At 43.6% G+C, this 24678-nt stretch overlaps 2 protein-coding genes across 2 annotated transcripts; one reads left to right on the top strand and one right to left on the bottom strand.

Moving 5' to 3' along the window:
• mfap2 (microfibril associated protein 2) lies at positions 1 to 3817 on the top strand. Its single transcript, XM_061070615.1, has 8 exons — positions 1 to 45; positions 1528 to 1575; positions 2031 to 2057; positions 2168 to 2248; positions 2359 to 2400; positions 2486 to 2573; positions 3550 to 3623; positions 3714 to 3817. The coding sequence occupies exons 1-8, from the start codon at positions 15 to 17 to the stop codon at positions 3815 to 3817; spliced, it is 495 nt and encodes a 164-aa protein (XP_060926598.1). The 5' UTR covers positions 1 to 14.
• A 1454-nt stretch (positions 3818 to 5271) lies between these two features.
• On the bottom strand, positions 5272 to 24662 carry LOC132999523 (rootletin-like). The gene is made up of 37 exons (XM_061069215.1): positions 24603 to 24662; positions 24147 to 24273; positions 23907 to 24049; positions 22869 to 23060; positions 22707 to 22790; positions 22537 to 22628; positions 22016 to 22181; positions 21806 to 21912; positions 21490 to 21717; positions 20910 to 21000; positions 20730 to 20816; positions 20441 to 20653; positions 20034 to 20233; positions 19758 to 19940; positions 18930 to 19074; positions 18700 to 18846; positions 17399 to 17629; positions 17012 to 17205; positions 16797 to 16924; positions 16449 to 16618; positions 16144 to 16323; positions 15474 to 15608; positions 15215 to 15358; positions 14677 to 14915; positions 14432 to 14591; positions 14109 to 14276; positions 13177 to 13600; positions 12548 to 12711; positions 12323 to 12443; positions 11767 to 11930; positions 11210 to 11425; positions 10497 to 10721; positions 10262 to 10411; positions 9935 to 10135; positions 8802 to 8933; positions 6947 to 7120; positions 5272 to 6268 (listed from the first exon to the last, which is right to left on the bottom strand). Exons 1-37 carry the CDS (start codon positions 24660 to 24662, stop codon positions 6182 to 6184), a joined length of 6072 nt encoding a protein of 2023 aa, XP_060925198.1. The 3' UTR covers positions 5272 to 6181.
• Positions 24663 to 24678: the final 16 nt, after the last annotated feature.

Genomic DNA, 24678 nt, shown 5'->3' with positions numbered 1-24678 from the left:
CTCCCGAAGTCACCATGAGAGTCCTCCTGCTAATCTGCATGCCAGGTAACTGCACTGCCGTCCTCTGTCAGCTCGGAAAACCTGGCCTTAAATCTTGCTTCATGCTCCAAAATGTGACACTGTCAAACATGATGATTTGAGAAGCAGTCTAGATGCTTTCTTTCCCACTGTGGGATGAGAGGCGTCTGTACAATACATTTTGGCATTGGCTTAAAATAAACTCTGGAAATATCGAGCAAGGCTCTGTCAACAGGAAAACAAATCCCACCTACAACAGAAAAGCACAGAGCATCATCTTTTTCACTCTGCATCAAACCAGCGAGAACACGACAAACAGGATTTAAATAATGCAATCATCTCTCGTGCAATAATTGATTCTAATTTTTGTAAAAAATAGTTCACTTCAAGTAAAGAAACGGTTAAGAAAATTGGTTTTAAGGGATATAAGATAGTAAAAACTATTCAAATAGAAGTAAGAGTAGGTGTGTTGCAAATTAGCTGAAATACAAAATTATTAAAAGATATGATGAAAGCTGATTTAAAGTGCAAATGGTCTGGAAATACACACTCCGAAGTTAAGAGATTTAACGGCAACACTATATAACTTTTGAAAGGAACAGCTCTCCCACATTTGCACATCTAGTGGTGAGTCTGGCACGCCCCCTAACAAAGCCAGGATAAGCGATATTTCCTACATCAGAGTGGGCCAATCAGAACAGCCTGGGCTTTACTGGGAGGGTGGGCCCGAAAAACCATGCATTTACTGACAGAGACTGAAAAGAGGAGCTGCAGCAATAGACAGTGTGAAGAAAGTGATGTCATTTTATAACATTAGAGCATGTCAGCCTTTTCAAGTAATACCACAAACAAACAAAATGATCCTGAATATGAGCATAACATGTCTCCTCTAAAGCACTGAGGTGACTTTGTGTCACTTTTACTCACAGTGGACGTGAGAGGACAATGCTGAAGACTGTAAAGTTGTGTAACAGTAACACACACTTTAAAGCTTTTGTAATTATTGTAGGGTGGCTAAGGAGGTAGAGCGGGTCATCCACTAACCAGACGGTCTAAGGGTCGATCCCTGTCTCAATTCCGCATGCCAAGATACTGAACCCCAAGTGGCCCCTGACATCTGTGCCAGCAGTTTATGAATTTTCTATGTTAGAGAAAAGTGCTGAACATACATGTACTGTATGAATATGTGTGGATGTTAAAACATTAATGTTAAGAGCTTAAAGTGATTGTAAAGTGATATATTATAAATTATATATATAAATACAGACAATTTAAGTATCGTAGTTTTTACCTTAAAAGGACGTAAGTACAATGTTTCAAACTTAAGAAATTGAGATTTTGAAATCAAAAGTGAGAGCAGATAACAGATATTTTTTTTAAAAAGTAGTAATGCACAACAGTGTTTCTTAGTGACAGTATCTAGAATACTCTTAATCACTGACTTTGTACCTTGCATTGCACTCATTGCTTAATTTTTGTGATGACTGTATTTGTTTGCAACCTCAACAGTTCTGCTGCTCGCCCAGGCTCAGTACCAGGAACCATATCCTTTTTTGGGTGAGTTCATTCAGAGAATATGGGCCTGGATTGTTCCAGCACAGCATCGGTTTATATCAGAGTTCACCACATCTGGTCCTGATCTCTCCCTGTCCTCTGATATGTCACTTAGCCTTGAGGAGCTCTTTCTCTCCCTCTCTCTCTCTCTCTTTCTCTCATCTTGTTGTTATTTACCACCAGCATAGCAACCGTTTTTCCAGTGTAATCAGCTCTCTAACCACTCAGTATGTTATTGTTTGTAAACATCTTGCATATGAAGTCATGGATTAGGACCCCACAAGCTGCCTGTGTTCTTCTCCAGATTCTGGCAGGTGGTTCATTTTATGTGGAGCGCTGCTTTCTTGTGTGTGTGTTTGTGTATTTGAGGGGGAATGAGGGGGTGGAGACGGTAATTGGTTTCACAGTGTTGATCTCATGAAACATTCTTCTCTCCTACTTATGTCACGGCTTCACAGAGGACTATGGGCCAGATTACTTTCCAGGTAAAACATTTTTAAACACATAGAGATGTTCACTTTAGGTCTTTAGATTTTACGTTCACGTTTAAATGTTAATTTCTTGGTTGAAAGAGATTGCTCCATTTTTGTTTCAGAGAGTCCAAATCCCGACCCTCCTCCCGGAACCTACCAGCAGCAGGTCAGCTTGGATACTCTGGTGCGTCCAGAAAAATCAGGTACGTGTGTTAAATTCTCCTGTAAGAGTCACAAGTCACAAGTCACGTCAGTGTGTTTAAAAAGGTTGTCAGTGACTCATTTCAAATCTCCTTTGTTATGTGAACGTCAGAGTCCGAGACGGAGACGGAGCCCACGGAGCCAGGACCTCTTGGTGAGAACGCTGCAGAAACGAGGACAGATCATCAGTTGTTTACTTTGAGTGGATAAATAATTTTTTCTGTGTATCTGATTTCCAGATTGCAGAGAGGAGCAGTATCCCTGCACCCGACTCTACTCTGTTCACAAGCCATGCAAGCAGTGCCTCAACAGCCTCTGCTTCTACAGGTATGCATTAGATTTTCATGTGTTTTAAATGAGCAGTACGCCTCAAATAAACATTGAGCCATTTTTTCTCAGTCGTCTTTAAAGTTTGTTGGACAAACAAACACTTCTCCTAAACTAGACTATTACATCTGCTCCAACAAGAAAAGTGTCTGTCAGATGTTTACAGGCTCGTTCCTTGGGCCATACCCAACCATCCTACTAATTTGCATTAAAGTCGGTTCAGTAGTTTCTGCGTAATCCTGCAAACAGGCAAAACAGCAATTAAAATACTGATGGTGTGAGTCTTTGAAATCAGGTCACAAATAAACATAAAAAAAGTTCCAATAGGTATAGTTTCCTTTCTAAAGAATCCCGGGTATCTTTTTAAACAGTTAGGTAATATAGCTTTTCGCAAACCTTACTTCCAAAAGGAATAAAAAAAGTACATTTCACTGGGGACTGCAGCAACTTCAGGAAACAAAGAGTCGCTGAGAGGCTGAGGTCGGGCGTCAATAGTTTGAATGACGGACTAACCCAAAGATTACTGAGAAAAATGTGTTAAAATAAAATGGTGGTCAGCTTATTGCAACATGGACAAACTCGTAAATTGAAGCAATCACAGGGATCAAAAGAAAAGTAGCAGAGCAGTTTTTACAGCAGTATGTGGTTGCAACTGAAAATAAATCATAGTGCCAAGGTTTATAATGGTGAAGAAATATGTCACTTAGTGCAACACTGTGGTTCATTGGTCCATGTTTATGGGTTCATGGATGACATTGGTGGTTTATCGCACAGATTATACTTCAATGAGATTTGTCAACAGTAAAACATTTAGAGATATTTCCTGTTATAAGCAGGGTTTTGATTTATGTGAAGATGACTGTGTATTTTAGGGCGAACTGCTCCTTTCACGTCCCTGGTTCTTCAGTGCTCCACTAAAACTGTATTTAAAGACCCTTTATGTGTATAAGAGGAATAAACATGTGTTTTCATTCAGTTTGAGACGAGTGTACGTCATCAACAAGGAGGTCTGCGTGAGGACTGTGTGCGCCCATGAAGAGCTGCTCAGAGGTGGGTTCAGTGTATTGTGTCTCTCTGTTTGTGTGCCAGTCCAGAGACCCTTGTCGTGTTAACCATTGACTCCTCTGCGTGTGCGTGTAGCGGACATGTGTCGTGACCAGTTCTCTCGCTGTGGCGTGGCGGCGCAGAGCGGACAGTGTGCATCACTAGGAGGAACCTGTGGAAAGAGCTGTGGTGGCTGCTGATGGAGAACTGAGATCAGGGACACACCACCCGCCCAGATACTGCCGCTTGTCTACAACTCGTCCACACCCTCTGACTTTGTCCTCCTCCTGCTTCTTCTTCCTCCTCTTCCTCACCTCTCCCTCTGACTCTTCCATACAAGACCTTTCCTCTGTCTCTCTTTGTTTCTCCACATTTATGTCTACCCAGTAGAGCCTGTGTGTATGATTAAATATACTCCAAAAGACATTGATGACATTACTGATGACTGGTGCTATACAAACATCACACTGGTGCTATAAAGAGTTAACCTTTAGAGATGCACATAAAACTGCAGAACATTGTTTTTTTTCTTCAATTTGTTTGCCATATTGTATCACATTAATCTCATGCTTTGTGTTTGTTGATATGTTACTGTACTTGTGTTGAGAAGCAGTCATCGTCAAGATGATCAGCTCATCAGCGGTGGCCACTGTGCACTGACATCAGAGAAACACTAATCAGTATCCAGCTGTCAGCAGTCTCATGGTTGCAGATCGTGAGATGTGTGAAGAGACAGGTGGTGAGTGACCTCAGTTTTTGCACTTCAGCCACGTGGATCTGAGCTTAGCAACCAAGCTGCAGGCGAAAATATATAGAATTGTATTCCAGTGGCAACAAGTGCTCTGAAAAGGCATCTCACAAGTGGCCTCTGTACTACTGCTTTGTAAAACTGTCACTATAAAGACTGAGAAAAAAATTAAACCTTTTTTTTACTACAACTGTTCAGTGTGTGATTTGTCGCTGTGATGTAATCTGAGGCAGCTCGGCTGGCAGATACTAAAAGGCAGATATGAGCCTTTCAAAGCCAAGTCAGTATAAGCCTTTAAATAATTTGCTTTGAATTTACAGAATAAACAATGCAAAAAATATGTGCATTCATATTTACTTAATTCAAGATCTATAAATGTGGGTGAATTTGTATTTTCTCTGGGTTTTATAACAACATCTTGGAAATTACAGTAAAAAATAATACATATATTGGACGATATATCAGTACTGGAAATATTTTACTCCCAAATATCATTATCGTATGTTAGATCATTAGGGCCAAATATACGTTTTTGAACTCTTGAAATTACCAGATTTGTAATTTATTAAGTCATGATATTTAAAAAAAATAAAATATAAATTGTTTTGGGTTTTTATCTCATTGAAAACTTTCTCCAAGTCTTGTGGTTCTTTCTTCAGAACAGACAGTTCCTTGAACCAACCTTCCTCAATCCTGACACTAATGATAACCAGGTACTGTTGAGGCAAAATATTAAGCATTTTAATGTTTGTGAAACTTTTACTAAGAATAACTTCAACAAGATACTCCACATTCCTCTATCTTAAACATAAAAGAGGTTGATCTTCCCCCTCTGAAATGACATGCTACCAAAAATTAAGACTTCATTTTTGTAATATTAAGACTTTATTCTTGAAATCCTAGATTTTTAAATCTTTAAGTGGTCCTAATACTCTATCGGCTTCAGACCCCCAAATACTTCATTTCATTCATACTCAGTATTTCTGAAAGACAAGAATGATGCACACAGTGAGCTTTTTCTCCTAAACATTTATGAATACTGTCCAAACAAGTCACATTTCTCTTATTAATCATCAGTGTCCTACATACGGTCGGGAAAAATAAAAGAATTTACACTTAATAAAACTAGTAATAACTAATAAAAACACACATACTGTTAGTAACCCTCCCACTGCAGCACTTCACAGCTTCTGGCCCATTTCTAAGTCATAAAATAGATTTTCATATAATCAGTTAAATATGTGTCGGTTTCTACGAAAAAATAAAGTGTAGTTCCTTCATTATGGTCAATTCTTTAGTTTCATGGCACTCGCACACAGTGAAGACCTTTCTTCCTTCTTTCTATGTTCTCCTCTACTAATATGTGGAGGAATGGAGGCCAAACTGGCAGAGTTTCTGTCCTGCACCACATCCAGATTGTGTCTGGAGGAGAACCCTGCAGTGATTCGGGTTTCTTTTGTCTTGAGTGAGAGCAGGACGTTTTTGGGAAGATGTTGAGCAAGGATCAAATGTAGATGGTTGCCAGTAATCAGCAGGCTGCTGGCATTTTGAGCACAGCTGCTGAATCCCATCACTCCCTCGCCTGTCGTGTGCTGCAGTCCTACAGTTGGAGTTTAGTGTTTTTAATGTAAGATAACACCATCAAAATCAGACTAGTCTTCATTTCAGAGTCACACAGTACAACATATATTTTTTTAACCCTAGAGTTAGGACATGTGAACACTCTGTGTGTTTCCATGGGTGAATATTGCTTTCAGACTCGTGATGGATGTAGATTTTCCCTGAACGGCTGGTGATTCTGGGTTTGAGCTGAATCTCAGTTTACAGTCGATGGTAAGGACGAAGTAAGACAAGGTTGCCGCTGTTTAATCTCCTGCTGCAGCTGCTCCTTCAGGGTGGAGACCTGCAGGAGAAACAGTGGGCGACAAAACGCAAATTTTACATTTCTAATCTCAGTCAGAATGAAAGAACAAGGAAATGTTTGGACAATCTGAAGTGGTACATAGCTGTTAATATTGAGGTGATATAATTTATAGTAATTGTTGATTTTCAATCTTGAATACTGACGTCTGTAAATACACACTTAAATATATTTCCCATATTATAACACTCATCCTTGCCAGAAGTGCCTTTTGAGTACTTAATGCTTTATGTACTAATTTCTAGATTTTTTTTTTGACAGTTGATTGTATGGGTAAGGAAAGGGCTCCAGAAGGCTGTGAACAAGGTTCTCTCCTAGCTGCAGATAACATGAGTGTGTGTAATTTGTTGCAGCTTGATTCAATTTAAATGGACTATTGGGACTGTTGAGGTATGCTGTTGAGTGCCATTCTAATTCAGTATGTTGTCATTATTTACATGATTTGAAACTACTTTACTATGAGTTGTATGTGAGGAATCGTCCATCTTTATACACAGTCTGGTCTATATGTGGACCATCAGCCTTTGACTGCTTCTTTACTTAAAAAACAAACACAATTAGAGAGGTATTACTCTCATCATGTAAATGTGATCATATACTGAAGCAGGGAATGAGGAAAGTCAAACTTCCAACCCTTGGGACCCGAGCCTGTGTCTGTACCTGCTCTTCCAGGCCTTTGACCCGGTGCCGGTGAGCTCGCTCTCTGGTGCCCAGCGTGCGCTCGATGTCCCTGAAGCCCGTCCTCAGGCTCTCTGCCTCCCGCTGGGCCTCTTCACGCTGCCTCCCCAAACTCTCACAGAGACTGTGCGACTGCTCCATCTCCGCCAGCTGAGTCTACTCATCACAAACACACACACACACATGGAAGGAAAATTGTAGAAAGTTTGGCAGGAGAGTGAAAACTAAAACAGTTTATACTAAAGAAGTTGAAACAATGAGCAGAGTTGGGCTGGAATAGGCATCTAACTCAGTTCACTCTTTTGGAGTTTCACTAAACTTAAGTCTTTCTGGAGCAATGTAAATGTCACAATAAAAACATAAGATGTAATTTGACAACTGTGCTATGAGGCAGCTATAGGGAACATTGAGATCATACTGCGCTGCTCACATTGAGGTAAAGCTTATTCTCGTGGTGACTTGATATTGTTTGGGAAATTTAATTAAATTGAAAAAGGACTTGAAGAGTTTATTTGTTCAGTATATTGATTCATCAAAACGAAAGAAAAGAGAGCTGTCATAAATCTATTGGGTTTTTTTCTGCTACAACTTAAAACTGGGATTTTTATTGGTCTGAACAAGGCAAAACAGATGGTGTGATATGAATGTTGTTTTCAGATTTCAGGTTAAAAGACACTCAATTAAAATCGTCCACCTCCTTCAATTTGTTATTTCTCACATATTGATGATTTACTTTAGTTCAAATCATCATCTTTTTCTGAGTAATAACAAAAGATCCAAGTGAAAATTTCGAGACAAATACATACTATGAGGTTATATGTTTTTAATATGCTGCTTTTGTATAATCGGATCATATTGGGACCCTGCAGCACATACTTGAGCGTTTGTGAATTTTTGCTTCAATCGATGAATTCTCCTGCATTCTGAGAAACACTGAGTAAGGAGAGATGAACAGTGGTCTGAGATGTAAAGTCAGTCTGAAATAAACAACTTTAACGACTGTCTCTCCATTCTTATGAAACCCACTCTAGCTTTATTTATCTGCTTGTTTAGAACATGTCTGTGGTATTTAAAAAAAGCATTTTATAGGTTGGAACCAAAAAGGAAGCCTCCCCAGAAACATCTCACTAACTGCTTTGGTAGAACTTATTAGTTTTTGGTGTCGACTCCAGGATGTGTTTCCAGCAGTAAAAATAATGAGTGATGCAGAAATGAAGAATAAGAGAAAAACAAGTCCGGACTGCTAATGTTTAAAGTCTAACAGGAAGCAGATGTACAAAGCAGTTTTCTTTTAAGTCACTTTGACGTCACTTGACACATCGAAGTTTCATGATTAAATCTACGGAAACTTTATGAGGATTAAATTCCTAAAAAATTGTTGATACACTTAATATATCTGGTGTGGCTGAGCTGTAATGTTAATCTCCTGAAACCCTTCATCTCATGCAAACTAAATCCTTTGTTACCCAAGCAAGTCTTTCACAGCGTGAACAGTATGTTGTGTGGCAGCCGGGTTTGAAAAGGACAAATATATATATATACCACAAAAACAGTAAAAGGTGACGGACTCCAGGATGTGCACGAGCTCACACCTCCAGCTGAGGTGTGAATCAACAGCTGAGACAACAACTGGACCAGCTGTCACCATGGCTCCGTCCACACCTCGTATCAACATCCGTCCGTATGTTTGCACAAGTGAGAGATGGACAAAGTGGGACAGAGAGTGGAGTCAGGATGGGCTGAATGAATCAATGAGCTGGTTTTGAGGAATCTGTGTTTATAAGTCCCACTGAAGACCAGTAAGTTAGTGTGGTGAGGATCAGTGTGTGCTCCCCACCTGCAGCATCAGTATCTGTTGCTGTGCTTCCTGCAGCTCCTGTTCACTCGTGTTCAGAGAGCGATCCAAGCGACTTTTCTCTGCAGACAGTCTCATGCTGCCTTCCTCCGTCTTCAGCTTCTGACGTTCAACCTAATAACAGAAAAAAGAAAATCGAGATCCTGAGCAAAAAAAAGCTGTGAAACCTGATTTAAATTCAATGCATCGTCAGCTTCTTTCCCACATGATTTATAGTGGGTTTCACTTCAATTTCATTTGGGTGGAGAGGCGGTGGACTATTGGCAGAAACTTGGACTATGGGCAGAAAAGGTCTCTGGTTCGTCTCTCGTTTGACTCCACGGAGAAACAACAAAACGACGAACCTGGATTGATCTGTCCAAAAATCCAAGAGGATGCTCCCTACCCTGTCTAGTGCCCCTGAGCAAGGCACCTTACTCCCCTAACATCTGCTCCCCGGGCGCCGTACATGGCTGCTCACTGCTCTGTGTGTCTGGCACCAGATGGGTTAAAAGCAGAGGTTAAATTTCCCCTTGCATGAGTGTGCCTGTGCATGTCTGTGCATGTGTGTGGGATAATAAAATGTATCTTAATTATCAATAAAAAATAAGAAAAATATGATAAACACATCATAACTTCTGAAAGCGTGTCATCAAAATGTGTTTTGTCTAAACAAAAGTGCAAAACTCAAAGATATTCAGTTTTATGAGTTATTAAAAAATGCTTTGACATGCTTGCTTGAAAAGTAAAAAAAAAAGATGCCTTGATTGAATCAATTAATCGTTTAATCAAACAATTGATTATTTGTTGCAGCTCTTTTCTGTTTTCACTTGTTGAATTTTAAAGCTGATTATATCAGGACTATTCAATATTATTTTGCTGCCATTGTAAGGCAATTTTATGTGGATTTGGAAAAGTGCTACATATAGAAACTTTATTACTATCATTATATTATATTAGTAAAAACTGATGATCTCCACCTCACTTATATCTTATTTATGTTTTCAGATACTATCACGTACTTATAGCTTTGAAATGTGTTTTCAAAGAGGCGAAAACGCGTAACATTCCGACATGTTTCCAGAAAGTTCATGGACTTTGATATCACAAAGGTTTCTTTGTGAAGATCTGCTGACCTTATCCAGGGTGCTCCTCAGTGCGTTCTTGTCCTTCTCCAGCCTCACAGCCTGTCTCTCAGCGTCCTTCTTCTCCGTCTCCAGCATGGCGACCGCTCGCTGCAGCCCACGCAGTCTCTCCTCCACAGCCACCCGCTCTGTCTGAGATGACTGGGCGCTGCCCCGAGCCTCCACCAGGGCGGCGGAGCGCTGACGCAGAGCCTGACGGAGGGAGGACACACACAATGGCGTCAAGAGGGACAGTAGAAGCAGCGGTTGCACTCTGAATTGAAGGTCATGTGCTGAAGGTTTAATCTGAACAGTCATTGTTTGAGATAAAATCTTCACCTCTTGAGCGTTGCTGAGCTCAGCCTCCAGCTCCTCTCGTCTCATCTCACTCTGGCTCAGATCACTCTGCAGGCTCTGCACGCGCTCAGTGAGGGCGGCCACATTCCTCCGCGCTTCACCATATGAGGCCCGGACTTCATCCATTCGTTCCTTAATGGCACAGAGCGATCATCACATAACCGTTCACTCTTCCTCCTTATTGTGTCTGGACGTTGTTCCCTACTGTTTCGCTCACCTGTATTAGTGTTTTGTCCTGTTCGGCCATACTCAGGGTCTTCTGCAGAGCGACCATTCGACTCTGTGTGCTGCTCTGAGCGGCCGCCGCCTCCTGATGGTTCTGGTTCAGAGAGACGTTCTTCTCTCGGACTAAAGATTCAACTTCCTGAGCTTTGAGCAGAGCCTGACCCAGCCTCTCCACCTCTCTCTGTAGCAGAGACACCTGGGCTTCTCCCTCTGCCACCTGCCGATTGAATCATATTCTAATGAATACAATTCCTCAACCAACCCGGGGCAGTTTCAGACTACACACTGTTAACCTTGACCACTGGAATCCTGGAATCCAATCAATTAATCTTCGAGCCAAAATGTGAAGCTTTTCCCTTAAGGATGACTTTTGTGACTTTAACCTTTGACCTTCAATCACCAAAATTGTATTACTCCCACAGTGAGTCCAAGTGAACATTTGTACCAAATTTGAAAGGATTCCCTGGAGGTTTTTAACTGAGTAATGTTCACAAGGCAAGACACAAAAGGTCACAGTGACCTTTGACATCTCAAATGTAATCAGTCCTTCCTAGAGTTCAACTAAACATTTGTACAACATTAGCGGAAATTCCCCCAAAGTGTTGTTTAAATATCGTGTTCACAAGAATAGGACAGATAAAGGTCACTGGAACTGACGCATAAACACATCTCCAACTGTTTCAATAAACAGATCCCTTGTTGTACCTGTTTGAGTAGAGAGTCATGTCGGTCCTGGGAGGCCTGGCTCTCTGCCTCCCTGTCTCCCAGACTCAGCTTGAGTCTCTGCAGCTCCCCCTCCAGACTGCGCCTCCCCAGCTCCACCCTGGTGGCGCGAGCTTCAGCCGCCTCCAGCGCCTCGCGCAGACGCTTCCTCTCGGCCTCCAGACGCATCTCAACCGCCCGCTGCTTATTTAGCTGATCCTGCAGTGAGTGAGGGAGGTCGGATCATATTTTAAAGACAGATTCCTTTATTTGTATCAACTGTGAGAGCCTGACTCTGACTTTGTGTCCCTGTTTTCCCTCTGGTCCAGAAGGTGAATTATTATGAGAGGTGTTGGCATTAAGACAGACATATGGCGAGCTGACATGAGACACCACGAGAGGTGTGACTCTGTGTGTGAGGCATCTGTTGTTATTACATTCCCTGACACTCTCTGCTTCTACTGTTGAGTGCTGCCATATGGCGATCATGACATCATCGGCCACTGCTGAGTGTCTCAAAGTTTGCATACGTGCACACAAGAGCACAAACGTGTGTGTACCTGTGTGTGTTTTTTGTCCGTCTCAGACGCCTGCAGCATTCGCTCCAAGTCCTTCACCCGGTCGCTGAGAGCTCTCCGCTCTCTGTCTCCTCTCCTCACTGTCTCCTCCTGCTGCTGGAGTAACATCTGTGTCGTGGTCAAACGCTCATCCAGACCACGCCTCCCTATAGCCAAAAACATCAACACACATCAATACAAGTGTAGTAGCCATTGGTTTGGTTTTCAAGTTAAGATGTGCCTGTCTATCTATCTATCTATCTATCTATCTATCTATCTATCTATCTATCTATCTATCTATCTATCTATCTATCTATCTATCTATCTATCTATCTATCTATCTATCTATCTATCTATCTATCTATCTATCTATCTATCTATCTATCTATCTATCTATCTATCTATCTATCTATCTATCCATCTATCCAACTATCTATCTATCTGTCTATCTGTCTATCTATCTATCTATCAACTTTTGTACGATGGGAGGAAATGGTGACATCTCATCCATTTTTATATACAGTCTATAATCTATCTAGATGGATGTGCATGGATGTACCTTCTTGGTATTCTTGTAAAGTGTTTTGAAGCTGAGTCAGACGACTTTGAGAAGAGACTCTTTCCCGCGTGAGCTCCTCCAGCTCCCGCTGCAGGGCCCCCTGGTGGCATCGAGCATCATCCTTCAAAATCAGCCAGAAACAAAGACTTTAATCATACAAACAAAATAAAAACTGAGTGTGTGGTTAATGTGTCTGTGTGTGTATATATTATGCAGCTCTTGTACCCGCTCCCTCTGTGTGTCTCGCAGTTCCTGAAGGAACTCTCTCAGACCACTTCGCAGTGTGTCGGGGTCCAGCTCAGGCTGAAGAAGAGGCAGAGGTGTCTCCCCTCTCTCAGGAGACACAGCCGCTGAGCCTAGAGTGTTGTCAGGGGTGCTCACGTGAAATTCTGTCAAATTAAACAAGAAGAATTGCAATCAAATGCTGTTCATTTACATGCTTGAACATCCACAGGAGGGAAGGAGGGGTCCGGTTAAGTCGCCTAACAACAGAGCTGTGATTTAGTGAAGTCTGTCGTGTTTCTAAACAATCTCTTAAAATAAAAGGGATTATGAAGAAACTAAAGAGGTTTCTCTTGAAGACAGGCCTGCAATACTTTAATTTTTCTGTTTTATTTTATAGGTCAATTATACAATTTTATGTTGATATTTTATTCTTGTTCGTTTGTGGTAAATAATTTGGAAGCTGAGTTTGGAGAGGAACCCTTAAACCCATCATGCCTTGCTACACTATCCAGTTTCTTTGTATTCAAATTGAATTTGCCCTTTATTTACTGCATATTGCAGATGTTAATAAAGTATTCGATAATCTAAGGTATCAACTAAGTGGGATCAAAAAATATATCCATTCTTACCTTTAGGAGGTGAGAGTGAGGAGCGCAGGGGTGAGATGCTGTGGTGGCGTGATATGTTGCAGGGTGACATGGAGCTCCCCCCCGGGCTCCGCCCCCGACCCACTCTGCCACCTGCTCCGATGCCCAGTGTTCGGGTCAGTGCCGACTGGAGGCTGTGGAGACGGAACTCCAGGTCCCTCCTCCCGGCCTCTGCCCTGATCAGCTCGGCCTCTGTGGCGGCCAGGCGGCCCTGGGCCTCGCTCAGCTGCAGGCCGGACTGAGCAGTAGAGTCTTGGGCCGTCTGAGCGCGCAGCGACAGGTTCTTAGATTCATCCTGGAGCTTCTTCTCACAGCCACGTGCCTCCTGCAGCTGAGCGCTCAGCTCTCTCTCGCAGAATCGCCAGCCAGACTCAGACTCCACCAGGCGCTTTTGAATCAGGGAAAGCTAGAGCGAAAAGTAACAAGAGCTAGAATTACCACACTGGGGTTGTATACCTCCACCTACCAGTGCAGCTTCAGTCTATATTCCAGTCTATAATATTAGGTCACCAAGACCTTAACCTTTGGCACCTGAAATCGAATCAGTTCATCTTTGAGTCCAAAATTTGAATGAATTCCCTTAAGACATCAGATATATCAAGTTGAGAGGCCAAAAACATGTGTTGTGGGCTCACAGGGACCTTTGGCCAACTAAATCTATTAAGTAAATCAGTCTCAAACATTTGTACCAAAGTGGAAATGATTCCCTGGAAGTGTTCCTGATATGTTGCATTCATGCATACAAGGTCATAGTGACCTTGACCCTTCATCTTCTACACCCAAAATCGAATCAATTCATCCTCGAGACGTCTGTACCAACGTCTGAATGGGTGAACAACGGGTGTCTGTTGACAGTGAAGACAATTATTAATGACTGTAAATGTTTTAATTGTTTTCTCCCTCCCCATCCTCACCTCTTTTTTTAGAGACTCTTTTGCCGCTTCAGCTTCATTCAACTTCTGTTTGAGGACGAAAACATCTTTCACTCTCTCCTCATCTCGTTGCTCCTCCACTGACAGACGAGTCTGCAGCTCGGCAACTTCCATCCCTTTCTGCTCCTTCTCCATGTCCAGGACCTTCAGCTGCAGCCGAGAAAAGCAAAAATCACAGCAACGTCACTCTACCGAGAAAAAAAACTGAAAACGTCACAGTGATTTAACTCTAACTGACTGAATGTTTAAACTGATTACAAAATGAGCACATAGTCTCGAGGATGTTATGTGGGGGCGTGTCTGACCTGTCTGCGGAGCTCCTGGAGTTCTCTCCGAGCTTCGAGTCGTGACCTTTCAACTTCTCTCAGGCAGCTGCGTAGCTCGGCCACCTCCTTCTGAGCGGATGAGAAGTTCTCCTCCAGCACAGCGAGCCTCTGCTCCTTCTCCTCACACTGTCGCTTCACACTGACAAACACACAAACACACACTTACTTACACACACTGATGCTAACATAACTGTATTATTTTTCCCATTATTTCAACTGTTTACCTGATTCTCTCGGTTTCCGCACTTCGCAGACTTTCTCTCAGCTGGGTGTTTGATTGGCCGAGAGTGTCCCGCTCCTTGCTGACATCACTGTGGTTGCGTCGCAGCTCCATGCTCTCTCTCCTGGTGCTTTCTGCTGCTTCCTGAGTTTGGTTGAGATGGCGCTCGGCGTCCATCACATCCCGCCTCAGCTGGTCTCTACTCTCCTCGGTCGCTGCGAAAGAAGCTCTGCACTGGTCCAACTGGAGGGCGAAAGTATCAGATAAAAAAAATCTAAATTAAGCTAGAATTATCGATATGATGAAAACAGTCAGTATATTCACCGCAGAGGTTTCATTGTTTATATCTCAAAATATTTTTCTGTAAAATATCATCAAAAGCGAAGGATGAAGTGACCAGTTTTTTGAAATATTAGTTTATAAGGTTTATTAAATATTGAGATTGGCTATTAAGAGAAGGCGTTCTTGAACATTTTAGGTATTTTTCTCATGATGCATGTCATGACTAACTGTTCTTTTCTGTCCGGTGCAGGCTCATCTACCTCTTTGAGTGCAACATCAGCACGTGACTGAAGGTCGATACAAGTCTCTCGTAGACTCTGGACTTGACGTTGGTGATCACAGGCTGCGTCCTCCAGCTGAGAGCGAAGCTGCAGCAGCTCAGAGGTCAGAGCACCGACGCTCACCTGCAGGAAACAGTACAAAAATGTTCTAAAAACACAGGGTTTACTCAGTCAATCTGTCTTATGTGTTTGTCAACATTAACAGAAGATAAATACGGACAGGAAGAAGTGCCGTCACCTGCTCCTGCTCTTTGTAATGCACCGCCTCTCTGGACATCTTCTCAGCCTCCAGGGATGCAGCCGACAGCTCCACCTGCAGACTGCTCACCCTGTCAGACAGAACACTCTTCTCTGCCTCCTTCAGAGAAAGAGCCTGGGGAGAGAGAAGAAGTCTGGTTAACAAAGAGTCCCAGGGGTGATCCTCACTGTTTCTACACTGCATTAAATAACAAGACAAGTCCAGATGGAATGTTTAAAACCTTTATCAAATATTCATCCATTGTTTTGATCTACACATACACTGATATTGTTGATCATGACATTAGGATTCCACTTTATTACCTACTTCAAGGAGGTTCTGTTTTCATCCATCTGTTTGTTTACTTGTTTACTCGTTTTTCAGCAAGATTACACAACTACACAGATCAATGACACTTGGATGGGACTAGGGCCAAGAAAGACGCCATTGAAGTTTGGCATAAATAAAGGGTCAAAGGAGGATCCAGGATTTTTATTATCACTTTCTTTAATACTGCAAGATAGAGGGTTTTTCCACATTGTCACCAATGTCCCAGGGAATAAGTCTTGGATCCTGATGAAAAAATCAGGGATATGTACGGGAGTGATATCTATGAGTGTCTGCAAATCTAGATCTACTGGAGTCCCTCAGGGTTGGAGTCGGATCAGACCTGTTGTTTCTCAGTCTCGGCCTGCAACAGACTCTGGTCTCTGTCGTGCTGGAGACTCCTCAGTTCCTCCTGCAGCTCCTCTCGTTCCCTCTGCGCTCGGTGGAGATGTTCCTCCGTCTCCTGCCGGAGCTTCCTCAGCGCGACCTCGTGCTCCACCAGCAGGCATTGCCGCAAGATTGACTGTGAAGCAGAGCGGCCAAGAGAAGAGATCAAACACGGATTAAAGAGTCGTCAGCATAGAACAGCCTGGCTCCAGATGCAGAATGGATTCAGCTTTTAAAGTACCACACTGAGCCACTTCTGACCTTTTCTGAGACCAGCCTCTCCACCTCCTCCTGGTGTTCAGAGATGGCCTTGCGTAAAGCCTGCTGGGCCTCCAGCTGTGCAGCATTTAGAGACTGAGTCAGAGCCTGTTTGTCCCGCTCGGCATGGGTCAAAATATTCTCCCCCTCTGAGCGAAGATGCCACAGTTCAGCTGGAAATCACATCCAAGAAAAACAAAACAGAGGGAAATAAAATTCAACCACAGTGTATCATATCACTCCCCAACTGGTGTTCTCATTATATCGTCTATAGTTTCAGTTTTCTCTCCTATTTTATTCATACAATCCTCATCTCTCTTTGGGTTTTACGTGCTGTCTCCCCCGACTCACCGGCAGCAGCTTCAGAGCGGACTCGCAGGGTTTGGTTCTCCGTCTCCAGCTGCTCTCTGCGAGACTCCACCTGGACAAGCTGCTGCTGCACCTCGAACAGACTCGTCTCCAGGGACTCACGCTCCGACCTGCAGGGTTACGCAAACACAAAGCTCTGCACAAAGCCACTCACACGTGTGACAGCTAATGTGTTGATGGAAAACGACGACGCGCACCTGTAAGCAGCCAGCTCCTCTGACAGCACCGTGTTTTCTCTCTCAGACGCCGTCAGCTGAACCACGAGAGCCGCTTTGTCTCGGGCCAGTTCTGCCCGACCGCGGCCGACCTCCTCCAACGCCACCTCGCTCCTCTGGCCCTCTCCTCTGGCAAGACTTAACTCTGACCCCAGAGAGGTCACCTCGCCACAGAGCTGACAAGTAGGGGGAAAACATTACAAAACAGACAGTTTCGGCTGCATTAAAAGTATCTATAAAACAAGTCAAATCATCTAGGTGACCTAATCGTGACTTTAATAGGCACATGATTTGCAGAAAGTTTTTGCTGAAATGTTTTCAGGAAACCTTTAACCTTTAAATGATGATGTTATATATTCTGTTATGTACCTGGGTGACTTTCTCCTGCAGCTTTAGTCTCTCAGCCCTGAGAATCTGGAGCTCTGCCTCCATTCCGACCCGGCTCAGCTCAGTGTCCTGCAGCGACTGCTGCAGAGAAATGCGTGTGGAGTCCAGCTCCAGCCGGTCTTGCTCCAATCGCACCAGCTCGTCCCTGATGGTCAACTTGTCCTGCTCCGCCTGCCGTTTCTGAGCCTGCAGGAGGGTCCTCTCCTCGTCCATCTTTGAGAGAGAGGCGAGAGTGAGACGTTTACACTAGAGGCCCTGAAAGCTTTTTACTATGAGCAATGAGATCCTGTATTAACAAACAATTTTCTGCCAAAGTTGGATCTTTTCGGAATATTTCCCAATTATCACAATATTTCTATGTTTCAGGTTCTTTTTGCTACTGCTCTTTTTATTTTTTCATTTTTTCTATATTCTTGGCTGGTATTGTATCTTTATTTAATTATTACATTTACTAATGTTCCAACTTTTATTATCCCCTTTGCTGCTGTAACGTGATAAATGTCCCCATAGTGGGACTAATAAAGGATCATCTTGTCGTGTCTTGTCTTTTCTTAACTTGTATTGTATGTGGTCTGAAAATGGAAGGACTCAGGAAAAAGGGAATTTTCATGTAAGAATTTAGGATTTGGAGTCTTGAGTCAATCAGGATTTCCCACAGTGAAAACACCGCAATTCAAATACCAACAGATATCAACACCTTGTGATTACACCATGTGTAACCGTGTGGGATTAAACTGCTGCACGACGCATGATATACATTATTATTTCGGTTTCCAATCAAGCAAAGACACACACAAAAAAAAGCAAACAACAAAATAAAGAATGCATCCGACAAATCTGGAACGAGCTGATGGAGAGATGAAGTTACATGAGCTGAATTTCCTGGAGCCACACTGGACGGCCTGACGTGGTCTTTGTATTCCCTATATGCTCCTGTGTTGTAAACAGGTTGTTTTAACCACACATGTTTTTTTGTTTAGTTTGACAGTTGTGGGGCTGATGAAGTTGTCCCCTCAATCAAATCTCATTCGGTCCTGATGAGGCAGCTGAGCTTTGAATGTTAAACTATTTTTCTGTTGGAAACATTTAATGTCCGAGATATTGCAAAGGTTTAAGACTTGAAGATTTAATAAGGATTTCACTCTGTGACTATGATCTAGGAGGGGATGGCTGCATCTGAGGATTTTTGTAACTTTCCAACAATGATGTCTTATTCATAGAGTGTAAAAAAAAACTCAGCTGATACACACACATTCATTTCCAGGTCCTTAAATTTCCCTCACCTGTAATATGCAAGTGTTCAGTTCAGTTTTTTCCTGGACCAGACTCTCATTCATGTGGCCCATTTTTGCCAGAGAGTCTCTGAGAGCTGCGGCCTCAGACTGCAGCTTGTTCAGGAGCAGAGAGAGATCTGCATTACAGCTCTCAGTCTGGAGGGACAGGGACATCACAAAGGTCAACACAACACAGAATACAAACACACAAAATTAAACCAGATTCAACTTTTTCTCACTTTGGCGAGTGCCTCAGAAAGTTGGGCTTTCTCTCTCTCCAGCAGCTGCCTCTCAACCTCCCCCTGCTGGTGAGTTTCCTTCACTGTGGACAACTCTGCACGCTGAGCGGACGCTCGAATCTCGCTCTGATCCCACAGCTTCTGTCTGTATCAAACCAATGCAAATGCAGAACTATAACAATACTTCATCATCTGACCCAAGGAGGCTATGTTTTCATCTGGGTTTTGTTTGTTAAATTTTTTTTATCATTGCGGGATAAAGCTTTTTCCAACATTTTCATTGATTTCTCAGTCATTACTTATGGATATTTATTTTAAAAAACGTCATTTAAATTGATAGATATTTATGAGTGTGAGTGTGAAATTTAAATAATAATCTGGATCTAGTTTATTTAAAATTGGTTTCACAAGGGGACTGCGGTATCCACGCTCCAGAGTGCTATTCTAGTTTGAAGGCTACTATTGCAAGAATTAGACAGAAGATTAGAAATTCAAATCTTTTTTAGACTCAGTATTTTATCCAGGTATTTTCTTAGGAAATAACTTTGTCCAAAAAGTCCAAACACTTTTGTCAGGCGTCTGTCAGAGGAGCTGTCGTGGTGCTTTAGAATACAGATTATATATCAGATCTTTTCAAAAGTGGATGTTGGTTAATGAGGTTTGAGTTTCGACAGACGGAGACTTTCTGCTTCTTAAGCATACACAACTTCTTGATGTCTCCCTGTGAGTACGTGTGTGTTTGCTGTTTGTGTGTTGGCTGCACCAGACTAGACTGTGGATTAGTGTCTACATCGCATTCACTTAATCACTGTATATAACCCTACTTACATCCTCTGAGTCTCTGCCTTCACACGGTCTCTCTCCTGAATGGCGGCCTCCTTCTCCTCCCTCTCGTGATCACGCTCTCGCTGCGTGGACCCCCCCGTCAGCTGCAGCTTCTCGCAGTCCATTTGCAGCATCTGGTTGCTGCTCTGTGCCGCCTGGACGGTCTTCTCCAGGTTAGCCTTATCACTGCGAGACGCATGTTGGAGAACACATTGTAGAGTAAGTGTTACTCAAGGATCAGGGGCAAAATTGTAAAAAGTGATGAGACTGAGAGTGAACCTGGCCAGCGTGTCTCTCTCCTGCTTCAGACGCTCCTTTTCTCTCTGTGTGGTCTCCCGCTCTCTCTGAGCAGCATCCCTCTCTCTCTGCAGAGTTTGGTTTCGCTGTTCTGTGTCTCTTTTAGTCCAATCAGCCTCTGAAAGCTGCTTTCTTAACTGTTGTACAGAGGACTGGGCTGAGACCAGACGCCCTCGAACATCCTGCAGACATGCATATGTGTGGTCTTGTTAAGGCTGAGCTCTGCGTCTTCCAAGTAATAATGAAATAAGCACTGTGTGTGTGTGTGTTTGTGTGTGTGTGTGTGAGTGTGTGTGTGTGTGTGTGTGTGTGTGTGTGTGTGTGTGTGTGCGTGTGTGTGTGTGTGTGGTCCTAAATCAGACAGAGGAGTGCAGAAATGGACTTGTCACCTGCAGCTGGAGCAACTTGTTTGTGAGTGCAGAGCGCAGAGCAGCCAGCGCTGCCTCGGTGGGTGCAGCCAGCGAGGAGAGACGAGAGGGGGAGGACGACCTCCTGGAAGAGGAGGAGCGGTGAGAGGACGAGCCGCGCATCAAGGCCAGCAGAGGAGCCATAGAGTTGTCCTGGTCCGCTTCAGATGACAACTCTCCGTCTGACAAAACCGTCTTGAAAAGACAACTCAAATGAGGATTGTCCATCCTAATGGTATGAGTGTGTGAGCAGGTGTGTGCAGCTTGTTACCTGAGCAATGTCTTGCAGTGTTTCCAACAACATTTCAGTGTGAGCTCTCATCATCTGCATGTCAGTCTCATCATGACCACTCTGCTCCTGCAGGAGAGTTCAGGAAAAATGAGCACAGATCCCTCGGTGAGTAGGATTAATGCAAGTGACCACTACAATCGATTGTGATCGTCCTCTCACCTCCAACCTCCTCGTCAGCCTGACCACTTCTCTCTCTCTCTCCTCCATTTGGCCCTTTAGTCTCTCCCCCTCTCGCACAGAGTCCGACAACCTGATCGACAAACAAAACATTTGTAGGAAAATCAGCCGAGGTACATATCAAAGATGCCAATGATTCCTAAGATGCTGTAATCAAATCGTACGACAAATAAATCTAATTGAGGCTTGATATTTTACATTTTGACAAACTTTATAGAAATAAGTATAAAGAAAAAGAAAACACAAATACAACAAAATAAATAAAACTTGAAAATAAACTATGATTTTTAAGTAAAACGTAAACATGAATGCACGTCTTTTCCTGATATCTATGAGTATGTGCATTTTAATATATATGTGTAACTTCTAATCTTCATCTTGTCATGTACCCAGGCTTCATCTTCTTAAAGAACCAGATCATTTCTAACACATATATTCATCTTTTGCACTGATGATGTAACTGGGCCGGTTTCATGCTTGAACTGTAAATGACCTGAGATTGTTTATGAAGAAGACAATGGATGGGACTTTTCCATGGAAACTTAATAACAATGGTACTGACCTGGTATTGAGCTCACTCCTCTCTGTGTCTGTCCTGGTCTGAACATTCATCATCTCCGTCAGTCGCTCTCTCAGCTGCTGCTCCAGCTGAACCCTGAGAGCCTTCTCTCCCTCCAGAGCCAGAGCGGCTCCTCCCTCTCGGCAGTGCAGCGAGGCGGACACACCTGCACAGGACACCTGAGCAGAGTGGGAGACCCGGGCCAGCTCGTTTCGCATTTCTGACAAGTCCCTGAGATTAAAGGGAGGAAGACGTGAATGTGAATGTGCACAACGCCCAAAATACAAACAACATGGACGTGCAAATTGCTGATCTTAACCTCTCAGTGGCGCTCTTCATTTCACAGACGTGCCTCCTGAACCCGACCACCTGACGCCACACCATCAGCAAACGACTGTGCTCACTGGTGAAATAACTGTGGAAAGACTGAGAGGAAGAGAGGAGGGAAAACACAAATAAACCATCCAGACTCCACGTTCTCCTTGATGCTCGTTTTAATGTTTTACAGTTTACGGCATCCTTCTCCCACCTCTTCTTCTCTCCTCCAGTCAGACTCCTTTTGTTCCAGCTCCTCTCTGGCTTTCGTCCAATCAGCAGTGAGCCTGCGGATGTCCTGGCTGAGCGCCTCATTGGCCAGACCCGCCTGCTCCAACTGCTCCCTCAGCATCGCATTCACTGCAGACAAACTGCTGCTCCTGACAACAAAATCAAACACAAAGGAAAAACTGAGTGCGCAGTTGACAGTTGCAGAGAGTCGGAGAAAACAACAGGATGTTTTGACATTTCTCTCAAATTTAAGACCCGTGTAAAGAATGACAGATATGAAGGAATATCAGAGTTCCAGAATTACTTTTAAAGTATATTCAAAAGAATGTATGAATTTGGGAATATGGTTTATAGTTTTATTACAGCCTGCAAATATTTGGATCGGAGGCGGATCCAGGGGTGGGGCCACTGACACCTGATTTGACCCTGAAGAGCCCCTGTCCTGTCAGTAGTCACTTACTTACAATACATATTTTCTAAGCTTTTTGGGGGGTTAGTTGTCACCTCTGTTGTTCTTCCTCCAGACAGATTAGAGCATCTTCCAGGTTGCTGCCTGATTCTTCGTGATGGCGACCGTTTGACGTGTCATTGGGATTCTACATGAGAAAACATGTGAGGGGTCAATGGTCGTGTGGATAAAAGTTGCTTTCCTCAATGTTTGAAAGTAAACTTACACTCGGCCCGTGTTTGTTGAGCTCTGAGGTCTTGTCCTGCAGCATCTGCTCCAGATCCCCACATCTCTTCTTGTACTGAAGTACCTGCAGACACAGCACAGAAATCTGTATCCCAATTCACGTATCACTGATAAGTTAAGGGCAAGTGTGAAACAATCCTACCTTGGCCTGTAACTTCTGCACCAGCTGCGCCTGCCTCTGCTGACCCTCCTGGTACGCGGTGAGTTTACGCTTGTAGGAAGCTTGTTCTTCGTCCAGCCGTCTGCGTAAATCCACGTTCTGCTGAGCCAGGCTGCGGGACTCGGGCGAGTCATGGTCGCCGTCTCCCGTATCGAAACGTAGCGCCTGTTCCAGCTGAGGGTTTAAGCAAAGGCGAGAGGCAGAGGGTGATGTTTGATGAAGTGACACCTGGTCAATATTGGAGGAAAGATGTCATGTTCATGTGGCCAAAAACATGATTTGACCTTTGAATTTTTACCACCCAAATTTAATCATTTAATCTGTGAATCTCAGTGACCATTTTTTCTATCTTTGACGGACAACTCAGAAACACCTAGTTCCAGTCACTCACTGTAATTCACTCTTATTGAAATAAATGAGTTAAGGGTGGAGATAAGACCTCACCATGTTGCAGAGACGTGTATAAGCTACTCGATTTAGAGCTTCTCAAACATTGCTCAGAAGACCCCCCCCCCCTCAACTTGACACACTGAAAATCTGTTTACTATTGATCTATAATAATCAATAGAGTTTGGTAAAGGAGCCACTTTATCTGACAGTGAACCTACTTTCATCAGAGCTGCCTTTTGGTTTTTGGGACGTGAGTTTTCGTTATTAATGTGTAACCCAAAAACCCACCACCTCCTCTCCACTCAAGCCCCTGTTTACAGTTGCCCAGGGTAACAGACACCATGGCAACATTCCACTTAAGCTCATTCCAGCCCCCATCACCTGGGAGACCGGCAGACCTCACACAAAGCCACCCCAAGAAAACAGATACATTTGGAAAAAGGGAAGATAGTACAGCCCCTTTAGGTTGACAGTATTTAACATGAAGAATTTTCAAATGTTTGAGATCAGACTTTTTATGCAAAGAGAGCAGATGATGTCAGGGGTCAAATCACGTTTGAAAATCAGGATACTTGATAAGGACATTGTTCTCCATCATATCTAATGTCCTGTCCTGGTGTGTTGCCTTACCCTCTCACTAATTGCACCGTACTTGATAGCGAGCTCGTCTCGGTCGGCCCTGCTGTGTGCCAGCAGATCCTCCAGCCTCCCCAGCTCTCCCTGCAGCACTCGGTTCTCCTCCTGGAGGGACATGACCGAGGACATGGCCCCCGCTGTGGAGAGGACACAGAGACAGAGACCCACGATTAGGCAAAGGGAGGGGGTCTCATCTTTCATTTGATAACGCATAAGCAGACTGTGGCCACTCACAGTTATCGCTGAGGTTCTTTGTGACGATCTGTCGCACTCGTGCTGGCAGACATGTAGCGGGAGCATCAGGCGAAGGGCCCCGGACCGTCAGCCGCTTCTCCTCAGACAGAGCACTCTCCTCCAGCCTCTGTGGACAGAAAACACACATTCATCCTTGAGACAAAACAGGATGAGAGACAATAATGACAGAAATGGAGAAAGTATGAATGTAAAGCTTGAGACACAGGAAATGACTAGAATGAAGTGAAAGATTATGTTGATTGTGATGAAGTGCCACAAGACCAGCGGGGGGCACACTGCTCCAAAAGTGCTGCGTAGTGAACACAACACCGTCCTCCAACACGAACACACACTCACACACACACAAACAGAGGTCAGCAGGTGGATGTGTCACATTGAACACCAGGCAGCTCCTGCATTAAAGAAGCGATCCGAGCCAGAGAGAGAGCTCCTCACCTGGATCACGCTCTCCAGTTTGTTGGAGTCCGCCTCGGAGGAGTTTTCCGCTGCGCTCATCGCGGAGCCAGCAGAT

The sequence above is a fragment of the Limanda limanda genome, chromosome 4 (genome assembly GCF_963576545.1).
Source record: "Limanda limanda chromosome 4, fLimLim1.1, whole genome shotgun sequence".
NCBI lineage: Eukaryota > Metazoa > Chordata > Actinopteri > Pleuronectiformes > Pleuronectidae > Limanda > Limanda limanda.
Note: the sequence above shows the minus strand (reverse complement) of the source record. Positions and strands in the feature narration are given on the sequence as shown.

What these genes read in the sequence shown, in the direction of transcription:
- mfap2 (XM_061070615.1), top strand. Translation starts at nt 15, where the DNA reads ATGAGAGTCCTCCTGCTAATCTGCATGCCAG. An exon ending in GGAACCATATCCTTTTTTGG is followed by an intron (nt 1,576 to 2,030) that starts GTGAGTTCATTC and finishes ACGGCTTCACAG; the next exon opens with AGGACTATGGGCCAGATTAC. An exon ending in CCATGAAGAGCTGCTCAGAG is followed by an intron (nt 3,624 to 3,713) that starts GTGGGTTCAGTG and finishes GTGTGCGTGTAG; the next exon opens with CGGACATGTGTCGTGACCAG.
- LOC132999523 (XM_061069215.1), bottom strand. Translation starts at nt 24,662, where the DNA reads ATGAGCGCAGCGGAAAACTCCTCCGAGGCGGACTCCAACAAACTGGAG. An exon ending in AACAGATACTGATGCTGCAG is followed by an intron (nt 7,121 to 8,801) that starts GTGGGGAGCACA and finishes TGTGATGAGTAG; the next exon opens with ACTCAGCTGGCGGAGATGGA. An exon ending in TCAAAGGCCTGGAAGAGCAG is followed by an intron (nt 6,269 to 6,946) that starts GTACAGACACAG and finishes TTTCTCCTGCAG; the next exon opens with GTCTCCACCCTGAAGGAGCA.